The 27,665-nt window shown below is 40.1% G+C and overlaps 1 protein-coding gene across 1 annotated transcript in view; it reads left to right on the forward strand.

The window, feature by feature from the left end:
* Positions 1-27,665, forward strand: part of Bdp1 (B double prime 1, subunit of RNA polymerase III transcription initiation factor IIIB) — a 92,312-nt gene that overhangs the window by 49,826 nt on the left and 14,821 nt on the right. Inside the window, exons 19-34 of the mRNA XM_032897045.1 lie at positions 91-313; positions 2,018-2,199; positions 3,286-3,493; positions 5,394-5,539; positions 7,272-7,479; positions 7,699-7,883; positions 8,642-9,029; positions 11,831-11,953; positions 13,536-13,572; positions 14,008-14,100; positions 15,546-15,771; positions 16,289-16,449; positions 19,924-20,074; positions 20,262-20,439; positions 23,029-23,089; positions 23,530-23,716. Of these exons, the coding sequence (XP_032752936.1) occupies positions 91-313; positions 2,018-2,199; positions 3,286-3,493; positions 5,394-5,539; positions 7,272-7,479; positions 7,699-7,883; positions 8,642-9,029; positions 11,831-11,953; positions 13,536-13,572; positions 14,008-14,100; positions 15,546-15,771; positions 16,289-16,449; positions 19,924-20,074; positions 20,262-20,439; positions 23,029-23,089; positions 23,530-23,716 (2,757 nt within the window). The remainder of the gene's footprint in view (positions 1-90; positions 314-2,017; positions 2,200-3,285; positions 3,494-5,393; positions 5,540-7,271; positions 7,480-7,698; positions 7,884-8,641; positions 9,030-11,830; positions 11,954-13,535; positions 13,573-14,007; positions 14,101-15,545; positions 15,772-16,288; positions 16,450-19,923; positions 20,075-20,261; positions 20,440-23,028; positions 23,090-23,529; positions 23,717-27,665) is intronic.

The following is a 27,665-nucleotide window of genomic DNA, read 5'->3' on the forward strand; positions in this document are numbered from 1 at the left end:
TGACTGCCAGTCTCTAAGGTTGTCCTAAGTTCTGTTCACTTTCATACTTCAGTACAGTCTAATCATGTTTATTAATGCTTGTTCCAAAAGCAAACCTCTTCCTCAAGAACAGAAGCCACTTCAAGTTAAACCAGCTCCTTTTCTGAGAAGTCGATTCAAAAAACCAAAGCCAAACTTGTCAAGAGCAGCTTTAAAGAGAGCAACCCTAGAAGCAGAACATTGTGTACCTGGGAAGAAACCAGAAGCATACAAAATGGAGACCGTCGTGTTGCAGCAGGACAGAGACCAAGCTGCTCCTTTCTCTTCTCCACATGTGAGTGATGATCAAGGTGGAGGTTGTGCTTGTGGAGATGTTTTTGTTGTTACTATGGTTATTAAACCATTACACGTTCGTGTAATTTTACTGTGTGGTGGTATTCTCTGTTTACTGTCATTCCATACAGTTTATATTAAATATCTGGTGTCTGTAGTCAGGAATGGGCACATGTGCTTAGGAAAGCATCGACAATACTTTAGACTCTACTTGACGTTCTGGTTATGTCCCCATAGCCAAGTGATGTACCAAGTTCTGATGCAGGAAAAGTGGGAATGATAGTGCTTTATTTCATTCTGTTACTAGGGTAACATGAAGAGTGAAATGCTCGACATGTGTTTACAACATGTTAAGGTTGTCAGAATTTAAACAGAATTAAAATTAAAATGCTAATATTAAAATCAGTGGTTTTTTGTTTTCATCTTGTCCTTGTAGTCCTAGGAACCCATTTCTTTGTTTGTGTATTAGAGTTCTGACTGCATGTTTGTTTGAACACCAGAAGAGGGATTGGATTTTATTACTCTAGATTGTTGTGAGCCTCCATGTGCTTGCTGGGAGTTGTGTGCATGACTTCTAGAAGAGTACCTACTGCTCTCAACTGTCGAGCCCATCTCTCCAGCCCCAAGTTGAATTTGTTTTAAAGTACTTTTTATAATTAAAATTCCTATTTTGCATTTTAGAATAGGTTTCTATGTTTGTGCTTCCTCCAACTTTATAAGTGAAGCTGCCTTTCCTATTTTATTGTATGTGTGTGGGTATTTAGCCATGTAGGTGCCCACAGCAGCTAGACAGGGGCTGTGGGGTTGGATTTCCACAGATGCTTGTGAGCTAGAAAGAGATCCTGTGTCTTCTGCAAGAGCAGCCAGTGCACTTAACGGCTGAGCTATCTCATCTGTCTGATAGAAAAACTACTTTTTATGTGATACTTTTTGTTATGAAATCTTTAATTTGGAGAATAATGTCTGTATTCCAAAACATGAGAACCCTATATTGTTTGTTTCTCTTCCCTAATTAATGTGGCAATTGTAAATATATACATGTAGATGTGTAAGAACTATACACCACAGTGCTGGCTTCCCTTAGCATTTTGTATTTTCATTTCACATAACATTTTAAACCTCTTTTGGGCTTAGTACAAAGAAACCTTTTTAAAGTGGTCATACGCTGGAATATATAAGGCTAAGCTTGGGTGTGGTGCAGTGTGCACTTCATAGTCGTGGCTATGTAAGAGGCTAAAGCAAGAAAACTGCAGTTCAGGGGGAGTTTAGGAAATAGGCAGCAGAGTGGGACCCTACGTCGTCAACGTGGTGGCCCTTACGGAGGTAGAGGGAGGTGAATCCCTTGAGTTCCAGGCCAGCCAGAGCTATACAATCTATCTCAAATAAAAGGAAGTAAGAAAGAAAAAGAAATTCAGATTTAGTTCAGTGGGTAAAGTATTTCTCTTGCATGCATGAGGACCTGATTTCAGTACTCAACAATGACCTCCCAAAAAAAGAGAGTAAAATTTAATTTTCTAGTGATATACTATCTTATTTCCAGTGTTTTGTTCATCCTTCATATTTGGAGGATGGTCCTTAGTTCTGCACGGTGAGTTTCCAGCAGTAGACATGCTGCAGGTAGACACTACCCCTTGCTAGCCAGAAGGAATGTTTTGGTTTATTCTTACATTAATGCTCTGTGATCTTTTTCTTTTTAAATTTCTAGAATGTACCTTCCCTAATGGCGTCAAGAGAAAATGATAAATCAGGTCATGAGGAGGAGGAGGAGGCTGTGGTACTACCATGTACACAGATTGAAAAAGATCCTTCACCGCCAAATTCATGTGAACCTAAGGAGGATTCTCAGTTAACCCAAAACCAGGAAGACAGCTTAGTTTCTCCTATTGGGTAAACAGTGATATTTCCTTACAAATCTAAAATAAGAGAGGCTTTTCTTTGAAATCTCTCTCTCTCTCTCTTTTAAAAGGATTTATGTATTATATAAGTACACTGTAGCTGTCCTCAGACACACCAGAAGAGGGCATCAGATCTCACTATAGATGGTTGTGATCCACCATGTGGTTGCTGGGAATTGAACTCAGGACGTCTAGAAAAGTAGTCAGTGTTCTTAACCGCTGAGCCATCTCTCCAGCCCTGAAATATCTCTTTATTTAAAAAAAAAAAAAGCGAATAGAGAATAATTGGTCTAATTGATAGGGCAGGCCACCTAATATTCAAAGTTAGATGGGCTTGAACATCTTTTAATGCTATATTTATTTATTGTTAACTGGTTAAGATTTATGAAAAGTAGCACACTAAAAATACATATGTATATGTACTATGAATTCTTTGACTTTTAAAAGGTTGGCAAAATATATATATATAATCACATTTGCCATTTTTAACCATTTTCAGTTGCGCAGACACAGTGGCATAAACCATAAACCATTGTCTTACTGTTTCACAGGCCACACCACCAACTGTCCATCTGTCCCCAACACTTTTCTTTTTCATACCCCTTTAATGAAACTTTGAATTCACTAAACATCAACTTCCACTCCCCTCTTCCTCTGCTGTCTTCTGTCCTTGGCCTCTGCCATTCTGTCTTCTGGCTTTTACACATTTGGTTATTTTAGGCACAACCTGTTTATTAACATTTGAGAATTGAAATGAGCTTTGTCTGCCTGACTCCCTCACCCTTACTTTCCCCTCTTTACTGTGCTAGGTTTAAACCTAGGGCTGTATGTACACCAGCCATGGCCTCTCCTTCCATTTGGCCATACTCCAAAATCTGAATGTGTTTTCTTTTTCTTATGGCTTTCCCAACTTTGACAACATATTTTTGTAGTGAAAAGGTATTTTCTTTGGATAATTTGATAAACTATTTTTATTAGAGGAGGGAGTTTATTAGAGGAAATTTAAGGTACGTATTCTTACCGTTGTCAACTTTTTATAGTCAAACTCCCTCTGTTCCTCCTTGCCCTTTTTTTCTAGGACTCCGACAGTGAATATGGTCCCACAAGAAACAAAGCCAAATGTCGTCCAAACGACTCTACCAGTGAGGGGTCGACTTCAGAGACCAAGGCCAAATGTGCAAAAGGCCAGACAGAGACAAACAGTAGAAAAGGGCAAAGCGGAAGGCATAACTAAGAATGAAGGACCAGAACTGCAAAAAGATGAAGCTAAAACATGCCTGACTGTGGTGAGAGAATTGGTCTGTGACTAACTGATCCTTAGTGCATGCTAGACAGCAAATAAGCAGCTCACCTTGGCTTGGCCTGTCATGTTCCACTCAGTTAATACGTGATGAGTCCAGCTTCTGTTTCATATTTAGTGTTTAGTATACTCTGAAGAGTTTCTCTTAGTCCTGTAGTAACTAACTTCTCCATCAGGAAACAGCAGTTACATCATTTTTACTGCATAAATAAGAGTACTGTTCTGACTGACAGTTTAACCCTTTTAGGAATCTGTTATCCTTTTAGATAGTGTCTTGTTATTTAGCTGAGACTAGCCTTTATCCTCCGGCCTCACGCTCCTGAGTGCTTCAAGCACAGAAATTCACTATCATCTCATCTGCTTAACCATACTTTCTTGCTTTTTCTTTGGCATTCAGTGTATGGCTGAGGCTACCTTTGATTCTCTGCTCCGCCTGCTTTTGCCTCCTAAATGCTGTGGTTGTAGGGCTATGCCACTATGTCCAGCTTTACCTAGGCTTTTAGTTTCATTTTCAACATTTACCTATGCATTGTGTGGTCAGAGGACAGTTATTGGGAGTCCATTCTTTCCTTTTGTCATGTGAATTCTCAGAATTGGAGTCAGGTTGTCATACCTGGTACTTTTATTCTCTGAGTCATTTTGCTGGCCCTTAATTTCTTAGTAAGTTGTTTTGGAATTAAAAAAAAAAAGTAAGACCCCAAAATGTTATTTTAAAACTAGTCATTGATTGTGTTCTTTTCTCTGGGTAGTAAGGTAAAACCTGGGGATGGTTGACACCCAGAGGGAGACTTTACCTTCTCAAAAGAGGGGGTGTGGAGGAAGACTTGTATGAGGGTACTGGGAGGAGAGGAAGGGCTGATATTGGGTTGTAAAGTGAACACATAAATTAAAAAAAAGACGAAACCTAGATTAAAAGTGGTTTGTGATCCCCATTTGAAAAAAAAAATACTCCTTAAAAAAGAAAAGCTATTAAACTTGGTGTTGAGGATGGAAGCCAGAGCTTTGTGCACACTGGGTGTGAAGCTGTGCACACCTCCAGTACTAGTCAGTCCCACTTAGTTACTTTGTAGCAGGTCACTCCTAGTGAGGCGGCTGTGTGTGGATGGGATGAACGGGCATAGTTACTCGGTTAGGCGCATGTGTGCATGTCGGTGCGGGTCAAGGGGGAATACGTGGCATTTTCTTTTATGTGTTTGAGACAGGGTCTTTCACTGAGCCTGGATGCTATTGCTTTAGCTAAGCGGGCTCCTCGTGACCTCTAGGGATCCACTGTCCACCTTTCTTTAGTGCTAGGTTACAAATGTGCCCCCCTTCGTTTGCCTCGTTAGTGCTGGGGATCCCAACCCAGGTCCTCACATTTGTGGATCAGGCACTCTTACCTACTGAATCCTCATCCCAGCCCCTTCTTGGCGCTTTTATAGTCTTATGTCCACACGGGACTGTAATAAACCATTGTACTTCTTGCTCTGAACTAGGGGACCTTGTTTTGGCTGTAGACCATGAATACTGGATGTCAGTTCAGGTCATAATTTGCAAAACCTCAGGGGCTTAGGCCTATGGGACAATGACTTAGGCCTATGGGACAGTGACAGTGCATGCAGATCTTTCAGGTTCACTTCCTAGCATCCCAAAGAGAGAGGAGATACAGAAATGGAATACTCATTCTTTGATTAAAATGTTTTAAGACATTTATGGTTAAAAATTAAATCATATGCCAGAGGGTGGTGGCTAACACCTTTAATTTTAGCTCTCTAGGGGCAGAGGCAGGTGACTACAGAGTGAGTTCCAGGATAGCTAGAGCTACAGAGAAACCTTGACTCAAAAAAAACAAAACAAAACAAAATAAAATAAAAAAAAAATCTCACTAACTCAGCTTCATCTTTCAGGCAAACTCTTCTGGAATTGAAGGTGAAGTTGCAGGTGAAGTGTCCTCCAGAGTTTCAGAGTACAAAGTGAATGAAAGCCAAGGTCACGTGGTTCCTGTAGAGAACTTAAGTATTAACAAAACCAGTGTTTTACGTGAACAGATCCGGTGAGTTTAGTTTTCACGAGAAGAGCACGAACCTTGTCAAACACAATTTTCTGATTGTTACATACTTGGTTTTATTCAAAGACATTCTGGTTTGCTTTGTGTTTTCTGGTGCTCTTGATTGATCCCGGGCCCCTTTTCATGCCAGGCCAGTGTTCTACTATTTTTATGTTTTCTGAGACAGAATTTTGCTAAGTTGCCTGGCTAGCTTTAAACTTTAAACTTGCTTATAGGCCAGGCAAGGCATGAGTTTGTGATTCTGCTCTTTCAGCCTTAGTCACTGGGATGAAGCTTGTGCCAGCAGTCCTGGTTTAAAAGTACCTCTTTCTGGTGCCTTGCGCCTTTAATTTTAGCACTTGGGAGGCAGAGGAAGGAGCTCTCTGAGTTCAAGTTCAACTGTGCAGAGAAACTCAACAAACGACACAGACCCAACCTGTTCCTCATCTTTAGGCTCATAATTTTATAGCCTTCTTTGAACTTAGTAATAATTTATTCTTAACTATGTTTTAACTTTATTTCATTATTCTGTGGTTAGGGGTATGTGATCAGATGACAGCTTTCAGGAGTTGGTTCTCTCCCTTCACCTTATAAGAATTGAACTTAGCTTGTCAGCCTTAGTGGCAAGTCAGTGCCTTTTACCCACTGGGCCACTGGGCCAGCTCCTACACTTAAATATGTTTTCAGAGTAACACTCGATGACATTTTTTCTTGTAGGTGGACCCTAATGGCTCTACTATTGAGCTGCATCCTCTGCCCCATGTTTAAAAAAGAAAGCCCCAGAAAAGCTTTTCATTTACTTGTTTTTAAAGATAGGTTTCCTGATGCTGAAATGTATTAGCCTGCATCATAATCATGTTAGAGCTTACTAATTTCCTTATGTTTCCAGACAGAATGGTTAGTAGTATTAGTATCTTTTCTGTGTATTTTAGGGATTAATTTCTAATGGATGAAAACACACACACACACACACACACACACACACACACACATTTATATTTGTTTGGCATGTGTGTTAGAGATTGATCCTAATGTCTTACAGTGCTAGTGAGTTACCTGCCACTGAGCTACAATCTTATGCCTGTATTTTATTTTTGAGTATTCTAATTTAGGTCCTAGCCAGTTACTGAGATATTTCCAGACATCCTTAGGTATTCCAGCTACTATGGAAGCTTTGGCTTTCTTTGAATGTTTAAGCCATAGGTTTTGTTTTGTTTTGTTTTTTCCGAAATGGTTTAAGAACCTTCAGAGACTGCAAGACCTTCCCGTGAGCTTTTAGGAACGTGGTTTGATAGGCAGGCTGTCGAGCAAGACTGTTGTGTCTTTGCTTGTTCATTTATTTGTTGGAGCTGATTTGAGACTTTTGCTTAGAGTGCTGTTATGAAACCTGTGTTCAGATTCTGTGGAAACTATGTTGTGTCTGATTTTTTCTTTGTGAGTTAAAGTTATATGAAGCAGTGCTAGAACTAGTAAATGAAAGTAGAGAAAAATTCATGCTATAATCTGTAAAGAAATGCTATAATTCGTTTCCTAGGCTGTACAGAAAATGTAAGGTGTAAAAACTTTTATGTTTTCTTTCAGACATAAAATGATGCAGTGTTTCATTTTGTGTGCTTTGCTTTATTTCCAACTTATTTATAGTCCTTTGAGCTGAACATCAGTTTGAATCCAGGATTGTTTCTTGTTGTTACATTGATGGAGAGTTTTGGTCTTCACCATAATTTGTGCTTCATTCTAGGCATGAAAATAAACCATATGTTCCTAGTCCAGCACTGCTGAGAAGAAGGCGGTTCCAAAAGGCTAAACCAAATTTAGGAGGAGCACGGCATAAAGATGAGCAGCCAGGTGTAGAGAAAGGCCCAACCAGTGAGAACACAGCACTAACAACAGAAGATCACCTGCTACAGAAGGGAGACTGTGATACCCAGCTTTCTGTACAAGCTAGGGTGAGTCTGCTGTGTCAGGTCATGAAGGAGAGAGCAGTGGTGGGAAACTCACTTCTGTGCTGCACGCAATTCCCTGGAAAGCGAGTGACGTCACAGCTTATACAGATTGACTGCCTGTGGCTTTTCATGTTTAGGGGATGAGGCCAGATTGCTAAACCGTTTTGATATAGCTCGTGTCCATGGTAATATTATCTGGGTTTTTTTTTTTTCTTCTTCAAGGAAAAGACAGAAATGCCTCTGGAGGTTTCCATGAAGAAAGATTGTGTACATTCTGAAGAGTCGGGCTCTGACAGAAATGACGCTCAGCTAAAAGCTGGACCATCAGGAGGTGCCAGGGAAGAGATTGCCCAGGAGCCTACATTTTCTTCCGGCCTCGAAGAGCAGAGTCTCAGTAAACAAATTAGGTAATTTTTTATTTTAGAGACTCAGAATAGGAAATCAAAGCACTTATTTCTTAAAGAAGTTCTACCTTAATGCACTGGGTTTTATTTACAACTCTATTGTTTATAACAATGTACATATTTTTTTTCTGACCAAAAGATAGTATGCCTTACCTTGGTAATTAGAATGTTAATGCTAGTTTGGTTATAAACAGTGACAAAAGGTACTTTCATAATTTTTAAGAAAGTGGGAAGGAACCTAAGTTCTTGAAAAACATTTTTTTTCCTAATCTACGTACCCGGCAAGATAAACCAATACCACTGCTTGATCCCATTGTCATTACTGATTTGGTTCATGTGTATCTTTTTTTTTTTTTTTTTAAACTTACTCGGGAATTTTTCTAGATATATAAGTAAGAATCCACTCTGAATGAGATGCTAAGTAGTAGTCAGTTCCTTTCTATTTTGATGGCATATATTTTTTTAAAAAATGGGTGGGGCTAGGCATTTAGTTCGTGAACACATTTGTGTATTACTTTTGAGGCCTTAGGTTCAATTCTAACTTCATAAAATGAAATGGTATATCGTCATCATCTTTGTCATTGCTGGGAGTTGAACTTAGGACTTTCCGTGCTGGGTGAGCGTCCTTCCACTGAGCTAGATCCTCAGCTCAGGGTCTTTATTTAGTGGCTGGAACTGAGATTTTACTTTTAACAGTCTGGCTTTATTGAGATTATCCTGGTGCTTACATGATGATAACTGTTATTTTGGCTAACATCCAGCCGTCCACAACTATTGAAAGAATCAAGCTATTCCAAAACTGTTCCTCCTCGAAGAACAACTCTCTCTTCTGCCTCTGAGTGTGAGATAGATCATAGTGGGAAAAGAGCGCATCGGAAGATGAAACCAAGTGTGACCAAAGGGCGCGGATCAAAACGAATTCGAGGTAAGACTGCTAAGAAGGAACCTAGAGCTTCCAAGTCCGTGTTGGTGACTCTTCGGGCTTCTCAGAAAGAGGATGAAGATGATGCTGAGGATTTTGAGTCTGACTATGAGGAAGAAACCTGTCATCTTGCCCCAGAAGAATTAAACAAAGCACCAGTGTTTGTACCTGTTGGTCTCAGATCCCCTGAACCAGTTTCTGCTCAGATCGAGGAAACAATGGAAGAGGTAGTTTGTGTTTTGTTTTGTTTTTTCAATTTTTGACACTTTCACCCCCTTTAATGGATGATTGTTTCTTCTCTTAGTGATTGTGAGAGTCTGAAACATCCACTGTCAAAAGCAATTTATTCGGGATTTAGTGAATACCTTAGGAACACAGCAAAAGTGCTGTGTGACCATCATTCCGTTGTCATAGTCCTCACTCCACAGGGACTCAGTTACCTATGATAGAATTGTATCTAAGCTTGTATCTAAGCTACTAAATCTAGCTTTGGACTAATTTGAAAAAAGTCTAGCCGGTGTTTTCTCCTAGCTCTAATAGGTTTCCATGTCCTGACTGGTAAAGAGGAGAGAATCAGTGTCTTTCCTCTTTTCTTCTCTTTCTCGTTTGTTGGTTTGAGGCAGGCTCTCATGTATCACACTGCACATTGGGCTTCAGACGTGTTGTGTGGTCCAGGATGATCTTGAACTTCTGATCCTCCTGTGTCCACCTTTCCAGGGCTGGGATTACAGTCATGTGCTACTACAGCCGGTTTAAGAAATGTTGAAGATAGAGCCTACAGCTTCATGCATGTGAGGCAAGGACTTTACCACAGCCGTGTCCGTCCTCAGCCTCCCACCCTCTCTTCCTCTTTCTTACTCATTTTCATCACTACCCTCCATCCAAGAGAACTCATCTTTTAAAACTGGAGCTCTTTTTTCTGATACAGCCTAGATTGACCTTGACTTTTTAATCCTCCTACATCTGCCTCACAAATTCTAGAATTACAGGTGTGTAGTGCTGGAGGTGGAACCTGGGGTTTTCACATGGTTGGCACAATCGCTACCAATTGAGTCAGATCTCCAGTCCCTGCTTCTCTGCTCCTAATTCTTCTGGAGATAGAAATGGACTTGCTAGAATACTTGGTAATTCTGTATTTAGGGATTTTTGTTGTTGTTTGTTTGTTTTAAGCAAAACACCCTGGTTACATCATTTTCCTTTGTCTAAAGTTTTAATTTCTATCTTTACCACCATCCATTTCTCCTCTCTTCATCTGTCCTCACTTCTGTCTTCTCTCTCTTTTCCACTCCCTGGCCTCTCATGATAAATAGTCATTCTACAGCTACAGTATGCCCCATTCTTGGCTTGGTTTGGTTTGGTTTGGTTTGGTGATGGCACAAGCCTTAGTCCCAGCACTCAGGAGGCAGAGGCAGGTGGGTCTCTATGAGTTTGAGACCAGCCTAATCTACAGAGCAAGTTCTAGGATAGCCAGGGCTGCACAGAGAAACCCTATTTCAAAAGTTTTAGGAAAAAAAATCCTTAGCCATTCTAATGAAGTGTGTGTGAAGTGAGGAACATGCCTTACTGTGGTCTTACTATGATCTCATGTTATCACTCCGTAGCTTTAAGGTTTCCTGGTCTCACTCAAGTCTTAGTCATTTAGCTGGTGATTGAGCAGAGTTTCAGGATCAGTTTTGTTTAGGGATTTAGAACACTTTCTGAGCCATTTGAAACAGGATCAGTAGTTTACTAGACTGTAGTGATAATGTAGGAGACAGTTCAAGATATGTTATGGCACAGCTGCCAAGAGGAGGTGCTGTTCTAGAATTTGTAATATTACATTTGTGAGTCCAAAGGAACATCAGCCTTTAATTTATTCAGGATTAATAATAGCATGTCAAATGTCTACAGGTAAATGAGTTAGTAGAATTCTTGATATTAACTAAGTAATACTGAAAGTTCAAAGTATCCTGAATGTAGGTTTTAGTGTACACTAGGGAAAGTTAGTTTTGTAGAAGGGCAGATGAGTAATACCACATGGAACTCCTCTATATATACTCTCCAAAAGCACTTTGGGTGAAGGCAAGTTGATCGTTAAATTCACTTCTAGTAATCAGGCTTCAGGATGTGTCTCTATAGAACATCTTCTTCAGTGGCACTATTTTGTCCCCTCTTCTGGCAATCAAAGTTTGTGCTCTTAAACATGAACTTTGGGCTATACTCAGCCTATCATAGCAATTTTAACTCAGCAGTTAAACAGAATCTATTTAGATTGTATTTCCTTTGGTCTAGAGAGATGGCTCAGCAATTAAGAGTTCTTGCTACCCAATCATGAGGACCATAATTTAGATTCCAGCACCCATATCCAGCAAACCCCTATAACTTCAGCTCAAATGGATCCAGCAACCTCTCCTGGCCCCCAGAGGCACACAGATGTGGTCATCTTCCCTGACCCATACACATATTTAAAACCTTAAAAAAAAAGTATTCCTTTTAACCAGCTGTAAAAGAGTGTGTGAATCCATTACTGGGTGATGAGAGAGGGTTGTTGCACTAGGAGTGATACAGTGATTAGTGTTTTTACGCACATCAAGTCATCTACTATAATATTTATGGTAGTGTACAGTTAGTTTTGTGTATAGTTAACGTGTGTTTTTATTAAATTGTGGGTCTGTCGAGGGCAGAGACCAAGTATTTGTCCCTTTGTATTCCTATGCTTATATGACTGTGTTTTTGAAAACATTATATAAATGTTAGGGAATTGGAAGAATTGGGACAAAGTGAGAGGAATGTGAAGTGAAATGCCAGCTACTCAAAGGCTATCTATAGAGAATTTGATAACGGGTTGTAAAGCCCCAGGTCCCTCAGAAATGTAATGTTTTACTTTGCTAAGTTGCTGGTCACTAAGGATTAATGTAATTCAGTTTTTAAGTTGTATAGCTGTGGCATATTTCTGCATTTTAATGTTTAATTTTGCTTACGATGTAGAAAATGAGGTGTTTTCATGTTTGTACTTGTCAGATTGAAATAACAATCCTTCTTACGACAGCTTGAGATCACCATGGACGGTGCAGACCTAGGATGTTTGACTGTGGTTGACCATCAGCTTTCACATGTGGACATAGCAGCTCGGGACGAGCAACCAGAGAAGGCTGTGTACCCGTCCTCATTTGTAAGTCTATGTTTATATGATGCCTTCCCTCGATTACCTCCTGAGAGTGCAGGCGTATTTTCATAATGTTTATTTTTTCCTCTCATATGGGGAACTGTTTTTATGAAGAGGTGAAACTTGTTAATTATCAAGGGTTTTACTTTTGATTGTAAAGCTTATTTTTGTATTTGTTTGGTGAAGCTCAATATCATCATAGACTTTCACCTCAAAATTCTGAGGCCTAAGTCTTTATTAAGTAAATTACAAGAACTATACAAAACTAACTACATTATCATAAATACCACAGTAGAGATGGGTTTAAAACACCAACAAAGGTTATATTTGTTTTTATTTCGTGTGTGTGAGAGTTTGGCCTGCATATGTGTATATGCACTGCTTCTAGTAGGTTTTTCTAGTGGATGTGAGGGAGCGACTATCCCTTCCCTTCCTGATTTTATGGAAGTTGGTGATGCTTCCTCATTTCTTGGCATTCCAACCTTGGCTTCCATTGATTTATGACAGTTTTCTTATCATTTTATGTTTTATTGGCACACTGAATTAGAGCCATTGTTGTATTGAATTAGGACCAGTCCTATGGTTTTGTTTTATACTGAGTACATTTATAAAGACCTTTTCCAGGGAAGATAAATTTATAGTATCAGAAAATTGAAATTCAATTTATAATACTTTCTAGTTTGAGTATGATTTCTTTCTTTGTTAGATGATTGCCTTGGCTAGAGCCTCTGTTGTGAATCAGTTCCTTGACATGGTACTTTTTCCCCCCCAAGACAGAGTTTATTTTGTGTAACTCTGGCTGTTGTGGAACTCATTCTGTAGACCAGGCTAGCCTCAAACTCAGAGATCTGCCTGCTTCTCCTTCTGAGTGCTGGAATTAAAAATGTGCACCACCACTGCCCGGCTTACAAGTGGGCATTCTTGATTTGGTCATAGTCTTAGTGGGAAAGCAGTTGATCTTGTGTCAGTAAGTATAGTGGTAGTTGTGGGTTTTCTAAGATGTCTCTCTCAGGCTGAGGAAGCCCTTCTGTGCTGATTTGTCATGTGTCTCAGGAAAGGGTTTTAGACTTTGTTGTGTAGTTTTGAGCAGTTCTGTTTCACAAATGCTGTTGTAGTTACCGGTTTCATATGGATCAGTTGAAGAGCTGCTTCTCATTTGTTTTTGCTCTTATAACCAATTCTGGTCACGTTTGACAGAGTGCTGGACAGCAGCAGGTCTGTGGAGCTCCCTGCACTCCTTTCTGCACAGCTGTCTCCTGCCCATCAGCATTTACTAGCAGTTGTTATATTTTACCCACGCACTGTAGAAAGTCCCTGTCCTCTAGGACTGGAAGCAGATTTGACTAGAGATGAAGGATTGTAACTAAGAATAGGAGACTGTAAATCAGGAGTGAGATACAAAAGAATTTGGTCTGTAAGTTATTATTTCTGTTCTTATGTGTGAGCCTTTACGGAGAAACATAAATTAAGAAAAGATTTACTATCATAACTAAAAACACAGAAACACTTGTAAAACATGATGCTTAAAAACAATAAAACCAGAATATTTGTTTGATGGAAACACTGAACCTCTTTTTCCTTCTTTTAGGAAATGGTCATAGGTGAACAGCCCCAAGAAGAACCAGGTAACTGTTAACAAAGAATTGATTAAGACTATTTGGTTAACTGTATTGTAATGATGAGCAATGATGATAGGTAAATGGGACAGTCTGCTAAAGTGTAGAACAAAGACATTAATCTGTTCTGTTGATAGGAACCTGAGCTTCTCAGAGCCTAACTTTAGAAGGGGAGTGTAGAATCAGTGTCAAGTAAGGAAGTAGTGAGATGCCCCTGGAGCTGCACAGTTATTGTGTGGGGAGTGTTTTCAGTGAGCAAGTCACCTCGATGAGCTATAAAATGTAGCCTATGACATAAACAGATTGTGACTCGAGCCCTCGGATAGTGGTATGAAGGCTGTCACACCTGTTTACCAGAAGACACATATCTGAGCATAAAGTCTTCCTAAGGGAGGAGATGTTTAGATTCATTTTCATGTTTTAATGTTGGTGTGTTTCCTCAAGGTCCCAATGATGGAAGCACTGAAGCCGCCATAACTTTACTTACAATGGGAGATATAGTACTGCAGTCAGAGATCATTCCTGGACAGGGTGATGGTAAGACTGGAAATAAATCCTACCCAGAGAAAGACCTTTAAAAATGTGTTAGCACGGCACGCCTACACGCTGAGTAGCCTCCATCTTATAGTAAGAGTTTTCACCTTAGAAATTGTCACTGGTGTTTTTCACAGAAAGAGATTGGATTATCATTCATTATTTTACTTAGTCTCTTCCAGTAGAGTGACAACAATTTTGAAAGGATTCCGTTGGCTTAGTAAGAATAGTTTGGGGCTGGAAAGATGCTTCAACTGTTAAAATATAGCTAAGCTCATAACTAAAAAATACAAGAAAAGGGTTGGGGATTTAGCTCAGTGGTAGAGCGCTTGCCTAGGGAAGGCATAGGCCCTGGTTTGGTCCCCAGCTCCAAAAAAAAGAAAAAAAAAAAAAAAAAAAAAACAAAAAACCCAAGAATAATTTGGCTGGACTAGATGGCCTTTAGTCTCCAGCCATTGGGAAGCAGAAGTAGGCAGATCCCTGTGAGTTTGCATCCAGCCTGGTCTACATAGTGAATTCCAGGCCAGCCAAGCTTGTCAGATGGTAAAAGAGCTGGGGAGTGCGGGGTAAATTGTGTTCATAGAATAGTTACCTGGCAAATCCTCAACCTGTGTACCATCATAAATATTGGATATTGTGGGTCATTGACCACTGGTTACTTTATAGATATTTCTTCAGCAAAAGGACTCTCCTGCTTGAGGTGATGATCATAACTGATAGAGATCTGTAAAGGGCCAACTAGTTACTGAGATGATTCATTCCACAGTAGTGGAAGAAGCCAAAGGAAGTGCCAGCTTAAATCTTAAACACAGTAATCCAGCATAAAACTATATAGTTGTTTTAATTTGTGTTTTTGTGGTATATTGAACCCAGGGCCTTGCTTGCTAGGCAAGTGCTCTATAACTGAGCTAAATCTCTGATCCCAAAAGCTGACACATTTGTTCCTTATCTTTAACCATAGCTAGTTAGATTATAGGCAGTTGTTTTGACTGGTAATGGTTGATCTGCCATTCACTCACTTTCACTGTATGACTTGTAAGTTCATCACTGAGCGTCTTTCAGAGGAGTGTCTGATTTGTGTTCCAGGCAGGGCTTCTGTCTTAGGTAGAATATTTTAGTGGCACTGGTACAAATTTCTAGTATTTAGAGTACAGTTTTCAAAAGCTAGTAAATGAAGATACCCTGTTTGAAACCATTTAGTTACATTGTTACTGAAAATAACAAAAAGACTTGCTTTAACTTAGAGTACCCCAAAAATTTAGAGATAATAATTAAGCTTTTTACAAATCAAATTCTTGAATGAAATGTGAAGTAATGAAATTAAATTTGGATCTAATAGAACAAATTTTAACAGTGAAATTAAATTAGACAGTTATTGAATGTTGAGGAATTTTATTCAAGTAGCTATTAATATTGGATCAATTTTAATTTCCTATTTCTTTCTACAGTAGGAGTATGTGTATTTCCTGATGTTCATTCAAAGGATAAGAATCATGTTCCTTTTAGCCCAGATAATGTAAATCAAAAAACTGTTCATGACTATCAGGAGGTGTGCTCACCTGTCATTAGTATGTCGCATGCATCATTTGAAGACAACAAGATTGTACTGAAGGAACAAAGCAACAGAGAAGCTGCCGTGCTAGAAGAAGCAATGGAGGAGCCTCTGTCAACCAGGTTGTCCTGACATTCACTCAGCAAGTAGTGAGGCCCAGCAGTGTCGCTGCAGCGTCTAGCAGTGCATGCATACAGACATACAGACATACAGACATACAGACATACAGACAGTGCTGACTTCCCACAGGTTAAACTGAGGATTATCCGACACTGATGCCGGTTTATCAGTTTACATGGAAAACCACAGCAGCGTGTTTTCTGTGTCTTTGAAGCTTAAGTGACATAGGCTTATATAAATGTTTTACAGACATGTTGGTCTCCATTTTCTTCTGATGGCTCTTAGCAAACTTAACCACTTTTTAATTTTAATATTCAGAAATGGCCTTTTGCCAGGTGTGGTGCTACATACCTTCTGGAGGCTGAAGCAAGAGGTGATTTGAGTTTTAGGGGAGCCTCATGTCATATTGATACTTTGTCAAAGCAGACAGAGAAGCAAGCAATGACTTACATGTGTGGTATCTGGATGGCGTTGTGTTAACTGTATCAGTACTAGACATGCTCATCTTTTTCCTTCTAGGGACACAGCTTGTACAGTGAGTACCCCCTTGAGAATGGAGAGTATGGTTGTTACACCAGGAGCAGATTCTGAGAGAATTTTAGAGACCAGTGAGCCTGATGGTCATCAGGAAGTTGCCAGTCTTTGCATGACTAAAGGGACGGAAGTGGGAATTCAGAGAGGTGAGTTTCATTCTTCTCTTACAAGATTTCATTGACATTGCAAGGTGGCTCGATGGGTAAAGGCACTTGTCACACAAGTCTATGCACCTGAGTTTGATCTCTAACCCTAAATAAAGGTAGAAGAGAGGACTGACCCCACCAAGTTGCTCTCTGACCCTCACATGCTCACGGTGGCAATGCAACTCTTGTAATGATAAATCGTTATAAATTTATTTTGTATGTGCTGATATTTTGTTCACATGTATGTTCTGAGGGGTGGCGAGAACACTGATTCACACAGCACTATGGAGGTAGAGGTTGTCTAAACAAACAGTATTGTGTTTGTTTATTGAGACATGATTCACATATGGTACAATTTACCTATTTAAAGTTTGCAGTTCAGTGGTGTTCTGTTCATCAAATTGTATAATTATCACAGTCAGCAGCTTCTCTCCAGCCCTCAGCAACCACTAATTTCAATTTGTCTTTGTACATTTGCTTACTCGTGCCACGTAAGTGGAAACATACAGTGTATAGTTCAGTCTGGTGTTTTTCACTTCCCATCATGTTTTCAGGATTCATTTATGTGGTAGCATGTATAAAGTATTTTTTAAAAAGTTAGTCATGTGTATGTGTAGAGTGGGATTGCACATGTGCCTTGTGGGGTTGCCTCTCTCCTCACACCATATAGGCTGCCACATTTTCTTGGACGGAGCCTTTACTCACTGGGCCTGGCTTTTTTTTTTTTTTTTTTTTTTTATTGCCAAATAATACTTCTCTGAATAATTATACCACATCTTGTTTATTATGTGTCGATAAGCATGTGGGATGTATCTGCCTTTTCTGTCATGAATAATGCTGCTATGAACTTTCATGTGGACATATGTTCTTATTTCTCTTGGGTTTGTACATACAAAGTAGAATCTTAGGGTCATGCAGTATTTCTATTTTGCCCTCCCCTCCCCCATGCTGGGGTTGAATTCTGGCTTTCACACATGTTGAGCACACACTCTGTCACTGAGCTTCATCTTTGGAGTAATTATTAAATTGTTTTCAAGACGATACCCAGTTATTTACCTGGCAGTTTTTATGTTATGTGGCAGTTATATTAAAAAAAAAAGTTGCATGTATGTATGTATATACGTATATATGTATATATATTATTTATTTATTTTATGTATATGAGCACACTGTAGCTGTCTTCAGACACACCAGAAGAGGGCATCGGATCCCATTACAGATGGTTGTGAGCCACCACCATGTGGTTGCTGAGAATTGAACTCAGGACCACTGAGCCATCTCTCCAGCCCATGACTATATTTTTAATTAGTAATCTATGAGAGTTTGTCTGATGTCTGTCTCACATACATAAGATAGGATTTCACTAAGCATTCAAAACTGACTAGGAACTTCACTGTGTAGTTTAGGCTGGCTTTGAACTTGGAATCTTCCTATTTCAGTTTCCTAGAAGCAAAGAATTTTACTTTCTGTCCCCACCTAGAAACCTAACTTTTTTTTAGTGGTGCTGGAATTTGAACTCAGGGGCTCAAACCTGGTAAACAGACACTAAAAGTATATCACATTCACAGCCCTCCAAGACAGTATTATCATTGGACAGTATTATCATGAGGACTGAACCCAGGGCCTTGCGCTTGCTAGGCAAGCGCTCTACCACTGAGCTAAATCCCCAACCCCCAGTATTATCTTTTTATTACTGTTTTGATGTGAAGCAGGGTTTCATTGTAAATTTGACTAGTGACACATGTCTTTTTTTTTTTTTTTTTTTTAGCTTTCTGTGTGTGTATGTGAGGTCATGTGGGCCACTAAATACATATGGGGATCAGAGGGCAGGTTCTGGTTTTCTCCTCCTACCATGGACTCCAAGGATTGAATTCAGATCACAGATCACTGCACTTGCACAGTAGCTTCTTTGATTGTTTGTTTGTTCCTTATTTTATTTCATTTTATCTTACCTATTTGAGTGTTATGCCTGCATGTGTGTCTGTGCACTGTATTTCGATTGGTGCCTGTAGAAGCCAGAAGGGTGTGCCAGTTTCCCCTGGAGTTTGAATAACAAATGCAGGAGTTGAACTCAAATTTTGGTCTTCTGCCTGATCTGCAAGTGTTCTTAACTACCTGAGCTCTCTCATTTTTTAAATGGCCTTAATATATTGTGATGCATACATTAACTTGTACCTTCACGCCAAAGGACTGATCCTTAGGAAAAGCAGCAAAAGCTATAGCCTTCCTAGACTATTGAATTCATGCTCAGAACATCTGGATATTAGCACCCTTCCCCCCAAATATGGGTTCCTAGTATCTGAGATTTCCCTTCAGCCAGTAATGTCTGACGCTGTATGCAGGTAGCTAATTCACTTAACTGGCTGGAGCAGTAGTCAGAAGTACATATGTGGTCTCTGTCAATTTGCCCCACCCCTCTGCTTGGGTTCACATCATTCCTTATCTTTACAAGTATTTTCCTTCCCCTATATGTGATATCATTTAAAATTTTATTGCCCTTACCGTGTGTGTGTGTGTGTGTGTGTGTGTGTGTGTGTGTGTGTGTCTGTCTGTCTGTCTGTCTGTCTGTCTGTCTGTCTGTGTATCTGTGTATCTGTGTATCTGTGCATCTGTGTGTTTGTGTGTGGATACATGTGTGTGTCTCCTGTAACCGTACACTTAACATGGTGCATGTGTGAGGAGGCTACTGAATAACTTGTTGGAGTCCGATCTTTCACAGTGTTAGACCCAGAGGTTGACCCAAGAGGTCAGACTTTAGGGCACCCCTTATGCTGTTATCCACCGAGCTGCCTCTCCTGCCACATAAATTACACCTCTCCAGGACATCCAGTGTAGTGCAGTTATTAGACAGATCCTTTTGCACTCACTTCTAATCCTCTTTTGGGTGTGGGCTTGTAGTTTTTAAATTGTGTATTGTTGCATGTGTATGTACGAGTGTGTGTGTTGTGCCCATGTGCACGTGTGCCTGTGTGAGTGTGTCTTGAGTGTGTACCTGTGTCTATTTGTGTGTATAGGTAGGTGTGCATATGTCACAGAGGATGTGAGACTATCAGATGACAACTTGTGGGAGTCAGTTTTCTCCTTTCATGTGTGGGTTCTGAGGATTGAACTCAGTCTTGGTGGTGGTCACTGTTAGCTAGCAGATGAGCCGTCTTGCCAGCCCTTAATTGTAGTATTACTTTTAATTATGATGCTAATTATGGTGCTATAGAACTGTTACCACAAGCAGGGAAGCCGTGCTTTGGCACCCGAGAGGAAAATACATGCAGTGCAGGTTTCATTTTTCTGTTTTACTTTTCAAAACCTTGGCAAACCCCGTTCTTCCGGCATGTGTATTAGCTGACTTTTGGAGTATGAGAATCTTGGAGGGGTCAGCAAATTTGTTTTTTAAGAGAGAATGTTTCTAATATAGAGATTTAGCTGTACTATTTTGAACTATATCTTAAGTGTATTTTTCTCCCTGCCCCCTCAAAGAAACGGAGGAAAATGATTCCACAGCTGTAGAATTAGAAGATAAAAGCCTTGAGCCAGTTCCAGCAGCAGAGACCACGGAACAGGAGCAGCTGCTGTGCATTCATGGTGTGGAAGGGGCCAGGGTTTCTCAAGAAGCAATCCTACCTGCAAGGTAAAGGAGGGAGACGATGCTGGCATTCATCTTATGTTGTATCTTAGCTCTCGCCACACAATTAATTCCATTGTAGTCAACATTTTTAAAGTTGAAAACATTACATTAAATGGTAATACTTGGTCCTAGAAATAATCCTGTGCTTGGCTGACTGATGTAAATGTAATAATGTATGAAACTGTTTCAGAACTGAAGAGCACAAGGACGACTTGCAAGGGCTTCAAACGTTGGGCGCTGCAGTTGCTTCGTCTGAGATAGGGCAGCACACACTTGAGTCAGGTCAGAGTCTTGGTGACAGTGTTGCTGAAGAAGCCCTCAGAGAAAGCCCTGAAGGCAGCGTTGTGCCCATGCTTCATGTGCCAGAGGTAAAACGATGTCGGGTGCAGTACCGAGTGATGTGGCTCTCCTTTCTCTGATTACCTTCCAGTTCTCCAGGCCTTCGATAATACACATCCAGCCTGTGTGGAGGCTCCCACTTACAGTCCCCACTGTCAGGAGTTAGAGGCGGGAGACTCAAATTTGGGGTCAATGTGGGTTATATAACAAGAACTAGGTTAGCCCGAGTTACATAGCAAGACCTTGTCTCAAAAAACAAAACAACATATTTGATCCCAGCACTTGAGAGGGAGATGTAAACAGACCTGTGAATTCCAAGCCTCCCTGCTCCACATAGTGAGACCTTGTGTTTAAAACAAACGAAAATTCTCAAATACATGTAGGTTTATTTAATCAGCTTCATCACTGATTCCCAAGTGCTCTTTGGTCAGCCCTCTTTCTGCTTGCTGCCAGCTCCTGAGCCAGCTCCTCCCCTCTGTGGTCCTAGTTTTACCTTGGTAGGAATGGACTGTGGGCAAGGTGTGATGACCCTTGCCTGTGCTGAGGGAAGAAGATCTCTGGAGCCCAGGAGCTTGGGGCCAGCTTTGGCTCTGTAAAAACCAGTCTCAAAAACAAAAACAGGAGCATGACAGAACTTTTGGTGTGTTTTTGGTCTCTTGACCTCCAAGGCCATAAGAACAAAGGTTTTCAACCTTTGTTGTTCAATGCTGACCCCCTTCAATATAGTTCCTCATGTTGTGGTGACTCCAAAATACTAAATTCCCTGCAACTTCATAACTAATTTTGCTACTTTTATGCAACATAATGTACATATCTAATAGGCAGGATATCTAATATGTGTCCCCTGTGAGAGGGGTTTTGAGTGACAGGTTGAAAAACACTGTCATAGAAATACAAGTGTTACCCAGCTTTGTGATAAAAGCTTGAGAAATTAATTTCTTGCATCGTAGCTCCAAGTGTTTAGATTTCGTTTACAGAATACATGTTTGCTGAGATATCATCTACATGCCTACACTGAGGCACTGGGAAGCGTGAATAATTGAAGTTTGGTGCTCAGTGGCTATCTGGTGTGACAGGTGCTGTGAGAGAGATTGGAACCAGATCTGGGTGGTGTCCTTCACCACCAGTTTAGTCTCTGGCCCAAACCTGGCATTAATACTGTTTTTAAAAGTTCCTTGAATAGGAAAGTACTTGGGTTTTGAATATAGAACAAAGTAGCTTATTAAAAGGAAAGGAATATAGTTTAAAATAGTTGAACATCATGACTTGTTAAAGTAGAAAGTAAGGAATTTATCTACATCCAGTGTCAAGGTTTGTTTTTTAACTCATCCCCACCTTTTTGCTTTTTAACTTTTACTTTGAAATAATTTCAGCCTTATGGAAAAATCTATAAGAACAAAAATCTATAAGAACTTTCCCATACTTTGTTTTCTTGGATTGTTAATTTGTTTTCTTTGTTTGGCTCTTCGTCATTATAGATACTTAGGGGGAGAGGAGGGGAGAGGGGATGAATGAATGAATGGATGTGTGTGTGTGTGTGTGTGTGTGTGTGTGTGTGTGTGTGTATTTGTGTGTGTGTGTGTTTATTCATACCATACTGCTTGTGGACATGTCTATGGACAGGGTTGGAGTCCTCTCCTTTCACACATGGAGGTTCTGGGGGTGAACGCGGGCACCCGAGGAGCCACCATACCAGTCTTAGTGGCATACTTTACAACTGGGAAGTGCTCAGTGGGTAAGGTGATTTCCACCAAGCCTGGCAACTTAAGCTCAGTCAAGACCCACAGAGAGAAGGGGCTCCCAAGTCTTCTCTTCCTCTGACCCTTACAGAGGCTTGCAACGTCATACACATAAATAAGTTAATAATGGGCCCGGCCAGAAGGATGTCTCAGCTGTTAGTATATATTCCTGCGCACACACATTTGGTTCCTAGAACTCATTCAGTTGGCCCCGGGTTCTAAGGGCACCCACGTGTATGGCATATATGCACACAGACACACAGTGATAATGGCGCTTGGTCTGTTTGAGGTGAGCTGTGTCTTCCAGAGAGGCAGCAGTGAGTGTTGCTGTTTCAGGTCTATATTGCTGCAGAGGCAGGGCAGTGTCTGTCATTCTTTCTGTGTGGCATAGTGTGACTTTGACATATTAGTGGGGATACTTCCTGGTCACTTGGCTAGGATGGCATTTGTGAGATTTCTAGGTTATAAGGACGTTTTCCGCTTCATGTTAGGTATGTGTCCAGTGAGACCCAGCTCTTCTTACCCGTAGCTTTGGTGGCTGTTGACCGGCCTTGCTTGAGTCAGCTGTTGGCAATGTTTCAAAATGAAAGCCTAAAGGTCCCAAGCGTTAGAGGACTGCAGGCTGTACAGGCAGCTTGTGGGAAACAGGAGGCCCCACAGCGGAGGCACTCCACCAGCTTGTCTCCACTGAGACGCCACTACTTGAGCATCCGCGCACTGCGAACATGGACTCAGTTGAGGAGTTTGGATCTCCACCTGACACTGAAAATTATGGAATAATCACATCTGACAATTTAATTGGGTATTTTAAGCTTATTTAAGACAAGCCTTTAAGTTTGGAGAAACAGTCTCTTTACCAATTTCTTTTTTTAATGGCAGAGTGTACCATCTAATATTCCAGAAGCCCAACCCGAAAACATCAGTCCTCAAGATGTTACAGGTATGGACGGCTGCTTCCAGCAAAGTGTCGTAAAGACTGTGTGATGTAGCTTTTCCTTTTTTTGAGATAGGGTCTTTCTTTGTAGTCCTGGGTGTCCTGGACCTTGCAAAGTACACTAGGCTGGCCTCAAACTCACAGAAATCCTCCTGCCTCTGCCTCCCTAGTGCTAGCATTATAGGTATATTCTATCACACCTTAGTTCATATTACTAAGGGAAAAATGCACCAAACAGATTGAACCTAAGCCGGTGGCAGTCATAAAATACAAATGTGAAGTTTATCCCACAAAATATCCTGGGTCTGGGGTTGGGGGACATGCTTTATTTATTTATTTACTTAGTTTTGGCGTTGTACGTTATGAGAATTATTTTAGAGATGAAATAATGATTTTTGTACTGTTTCGTGGTTTATTTTTTCATTGCTAACGTTTAACTTCAACAGTGAATCTGTTTGCTAATGTTCAGCAAGATGGAGAAGATGAACAAGCATTCATTTTGACCTTGGTGGAGATCCCAACTAACGCAACAGAAGGATTTACCGACGCCTCCATGCACTTAATGCCGAGCTCTCTGCTGCCAGCACCTATATTGATCAGATCTGGGAATGCAGTAGAAAGAGTTGACCTGAGGTAAAAAAGCTAACCCTTTACCAGTAAGAAAGATGCTGCATGAATCAAGTACTAGGCCAACTATACACCAACGTTCTTTTAAGTCTGTGTTAATAGTACAAGTGAACGCTGCTCATCGTGATGTTGCATGTGTGAAGATGGTGCTTGACCTTGTCTGTTCTCTGTTCTGCCCTTTTATACTTTGGCCTGGTCCCCTCTGTCATCTGCCCTAAAGCCCTCCTGCTTTTACAGGATTTCTTGTTTCTATTTAATGTCTTTACATGACAGAAAAATATGATTGTATTTCTTTCTATATTTGGTTATTTCATATAACAGTGTTCTAGGTCTGCTCATTTTCTTGGTAGTCACAAATTTTATTTTTCCTTTGGTTAAGTAACAAATACTTGTATGTGTGTCTGTACATATACGTATGTGTGTGCTTATACATGTGTGCCCATAACTTTTTCTATATCTACTTATCTGTTGATGGGGACTTGGCTTGATGTCATAGTTTCTATAATTTGACCAATACTATAGTAGTACAATAAACATGGGTATTTGGGTGTTTGTTTTTGCACGTTTATTTCATTTCCTTCAGATCTACATGTATGTAGATCATAAGGTAGGTCTATCTTTAGATTTTTGAGGATTCTATTGTGTTTTATGTAAAGGAATTTCTACTCCTACCAGGAGGGTATAAATTTTTTTACCTTGTTGCCAGCATTTATTTGTTTTGTCTTTTATTTTGTTTTGTTTTGTTTTTTCAATAACAGCAATTTAGACTGGGATAAGAGTTGGATGTAGTTTGATATTGAATTTTTTATGAGTTTGTTGAACTGCTGTGCTTTTGAGAAGTTGAGACCTGTTGTGGTCAGTTGTCCACTTTTAATTTACCTGTTAAATTAGTGTGTATTGGTTGTATAAAGACAGCTGTCTCTTTATGACACTGGATACGTGCAGCTGAATGGGTCTGACTGTGTAGCCTAGCTTGGGTTTAGTCTTCCAGCCTCAGCCTCCTGAGTAGGGATTATAGGAATGATTACAGAACTACCTTTCTAAACAGTACTGTGTATGGCAAGGGAGCACAGCAGGTAAAGCCACTTGTTTGCTAACCCGATGTCCTGGGTGTGACCCCCAGAACCCACATGGTGGAAGAAAACTCTTGCAAGATGTCCTCTGAACGGAAGGCACACGTGCCTTCTTTCTCCCAGCAGGCAGGTAAATTAGAAAAAGCATCGTTCGTGTGTTTCTGTATTAATCTTACTGTGCTAAATAGCTGTAGACAATTTCCTGCATTTCTGTAGTTTTTCCTCCTTTGTTCCTCTCATTTCAGAAGCGCTGTAATTTGGTTTAATTCCATTTGTTCATTGATACAGTTGTTTCCTTAGCTCTTGGAGCCACAAGTTTCTCTGTGTTTCCTTCTTGTATTTTCAGAGTTTGAAAACTTACATTAAGTTTTTGATTTATTTAGGGTTGGTGGTGTGTGGGATGAGACAAGGGGTCTAGGTCTTTGGTTTGGTTTGGTTTTGAGGGCTCCTGTTTTGGCTTGTGTTTAGATTTACTGTGTACACGTTGATGTACACAGTAAATCTTTGCTTGCATGTATGTATATGTACCATGTATGCCCCAGATTCCCTTGGAGGAAAAAGAGGGCATACATCCTGGAGCTGCAGTTACCAGGTGCATGTTTGTGAACTGGGGTGTGCTTGGTGCTAAACCCAGTTCCTCTGCGAGAGCAACACGTGCCTTAATGACAGTTCTCCTCTGCCCCGGGGTCCTCCCTCCCCCCACACACTGTCCTGACGCTCTGTTCCTGTGGCTCTGTTGTATGTTTTGAAAACAGATATGTCAGTACTTGCAGTCGTGCTCCTTTTTCTCAGGATTGCTTTGACTATTCAGGCTCTTCTGTTTCTGTAGGAATTTTTGTATTTTTTTTTTTTTTCTAGTTCTGTGGAGATTGAATTCTTTGGTATTTTGAAGGAAATTGCATTGACTTTTAGATTGCTATTGTTGTGGTAAAACATGGATCAAAAGTAACTTGGAGGGAGGAAAGGATTTATATTTTACCTTAAAAGTTACAGTCCATCACTGAGAGAAGTCAGCACAGGAACTGGATGCAGGACCTGAGGCAGAGGCCATGGAGGAATGCTGCTTACTGACTTGCTTGGTTTGTTTTCTCAGGGGCACCTGCCTAGAGCTGGCACCACCCCAGGGGCCTGGGCACTCTCAGTCGTTAATCAAGAAATGCTTCACAGATTTGCTGCAGGCCAGTCTTGGGTATTTTCTCAGGTGATCCTGACTTGTTTCAAATTGATAAAAATCTCACCAGTGCAATTGCTTTGGCTAGTAAAGCTGGTTTAGCAATTTTAACTCCCACGTCTGTGAACCTGGGAGGCATCATCTTCTAGTATCTTCTGTTTCTTTAGTGATTATCATTTCAGTCTTTAAAATCTTTCACCTGCTGAGGGGTTTGGTTTTGTGTGTTTTTTTTTTTTTTTTTTTAGGCTGTTGTGAATGGGATTCTTTTTCTGGTTTCATTTTCAGTGAGTTTCTTATTGGTATATTATGTTATTGAAGCTGGGTTGTGATAGCCCAGGCAGAGACAGAGGCAGAGGCAGAGGCAGGTGGATCTCTGAGTTCAAGGTTGGCTGGTGAGAGTGAGTTCCAGGACAGCCAGGACTACACAGTGAAACCCTGTCTTTAAGACCTTCCCACCAAAGAAATGTAACTGACTTTTTGTATATTTCTTTTTTCTTTTTTTTTTTTTTTTTTACAGAGCTGGGGACCGAAACCAGGGCCTTGTTCTTCCTAGGCAAGCGCTCTACCACTGAGCTAAATCCCCAATCCCATTGTATATTTATTTTTATGTGCTATGCTGCTGCATTTATTTCTCTGTTGTGAAAGTCCGAGTGGAATCTTTTCTGTTTATAGAATAGTATCCTCTGCACACAGGGATAGTTTGACTCTCTTCCTTTTATTGTGTCTTTTATCTCTTTAAATTGTTCCAGCTAGAGTTTCAGAGTGTGAAGTCTGTCTGGTTCCAGGTCTTTGATGAAATGCTTTCATTTTTCTCCATTTGGTAGGAAATCTGTGAACTTGTCATACCTATCTTTGTAGACATAGTTATTAAGGGTTTGCCATGGAGGTAGATTGATGTAATGATGTAATATTCTTGATTGTATTTATATGCTGTTATCAATTAGTGATATTAGACATCCTCACTCTTTGGAATGATATTCTCTAGATCATGGTATGCGATCTCTAAAGATTTCTTTTCAGCTAAATATAGTTTAAAGAAAAATGAGAAAGAACTCAGGATTTCTGTATTGTGTGTAGTAAGGATATTGGTCCATAGTTGTCTTTACTTGTGTCAGGTTTTGCAAGGTTGTACTGGTTCATAGAGTGAGTTTGAAAGAGCCTTGTTTTATTCAGTAGATTGACTTTTCTTTTTTTTAAGTTTGGTAAGATTTAGTAGTGAATTCCTTTGGTTCTAAGAGCTTTATTGAGTAATATTTTTATTATTACTTCAATCTCAATTCTGTGTTGGTTGTTAATCTAAGTTAGGGGTTTTTCTCCTTTTGCTTTGGTTTTAGCAGGTCATATGTACAGACATTTGTGTATTTCTTCTAGAGGTAGCAACTTATTGGCTTATAGCTTTCAGAATATTCCTTAATGGTTCTTTTAACTTCAGTGGTATTGTAATAACTCTCTTTCAACATTAGAGGACCGGCTTTCTCTTCTCTGGCAAAGCGTCTGCTTTATTTCACTGATCCTTCCTTTAACTTCCCATCTTCCATTTCTGGATTCAGTTACTGCCTTCTTGCTTGCACACTGTAATTTGGTGGAGTTTTTTGTTTGTTTGTTTGTATGTGTTTGTTTTTTGTTTTGCTTGTTTGTTTGTTTTTGTTTGTTTTTGGTATGTGTGGTCAGAATACAACTTTGCTTTTGAGACAGTCTATCACTGGCCCAC

This window comes from Rattus rattus, chromosome 3, assembly GCF_011064425.1.
Source record: "Rattus rattus isolate New Zealand chromosome 3, Rrattus_CSIRO_v1, whole genome shotgun sequence".
NCBI lineage: Eukaryota > Metazoa > Chordata > Mammalia > Rodentia > Muridae > Rattus > Rattus rattus.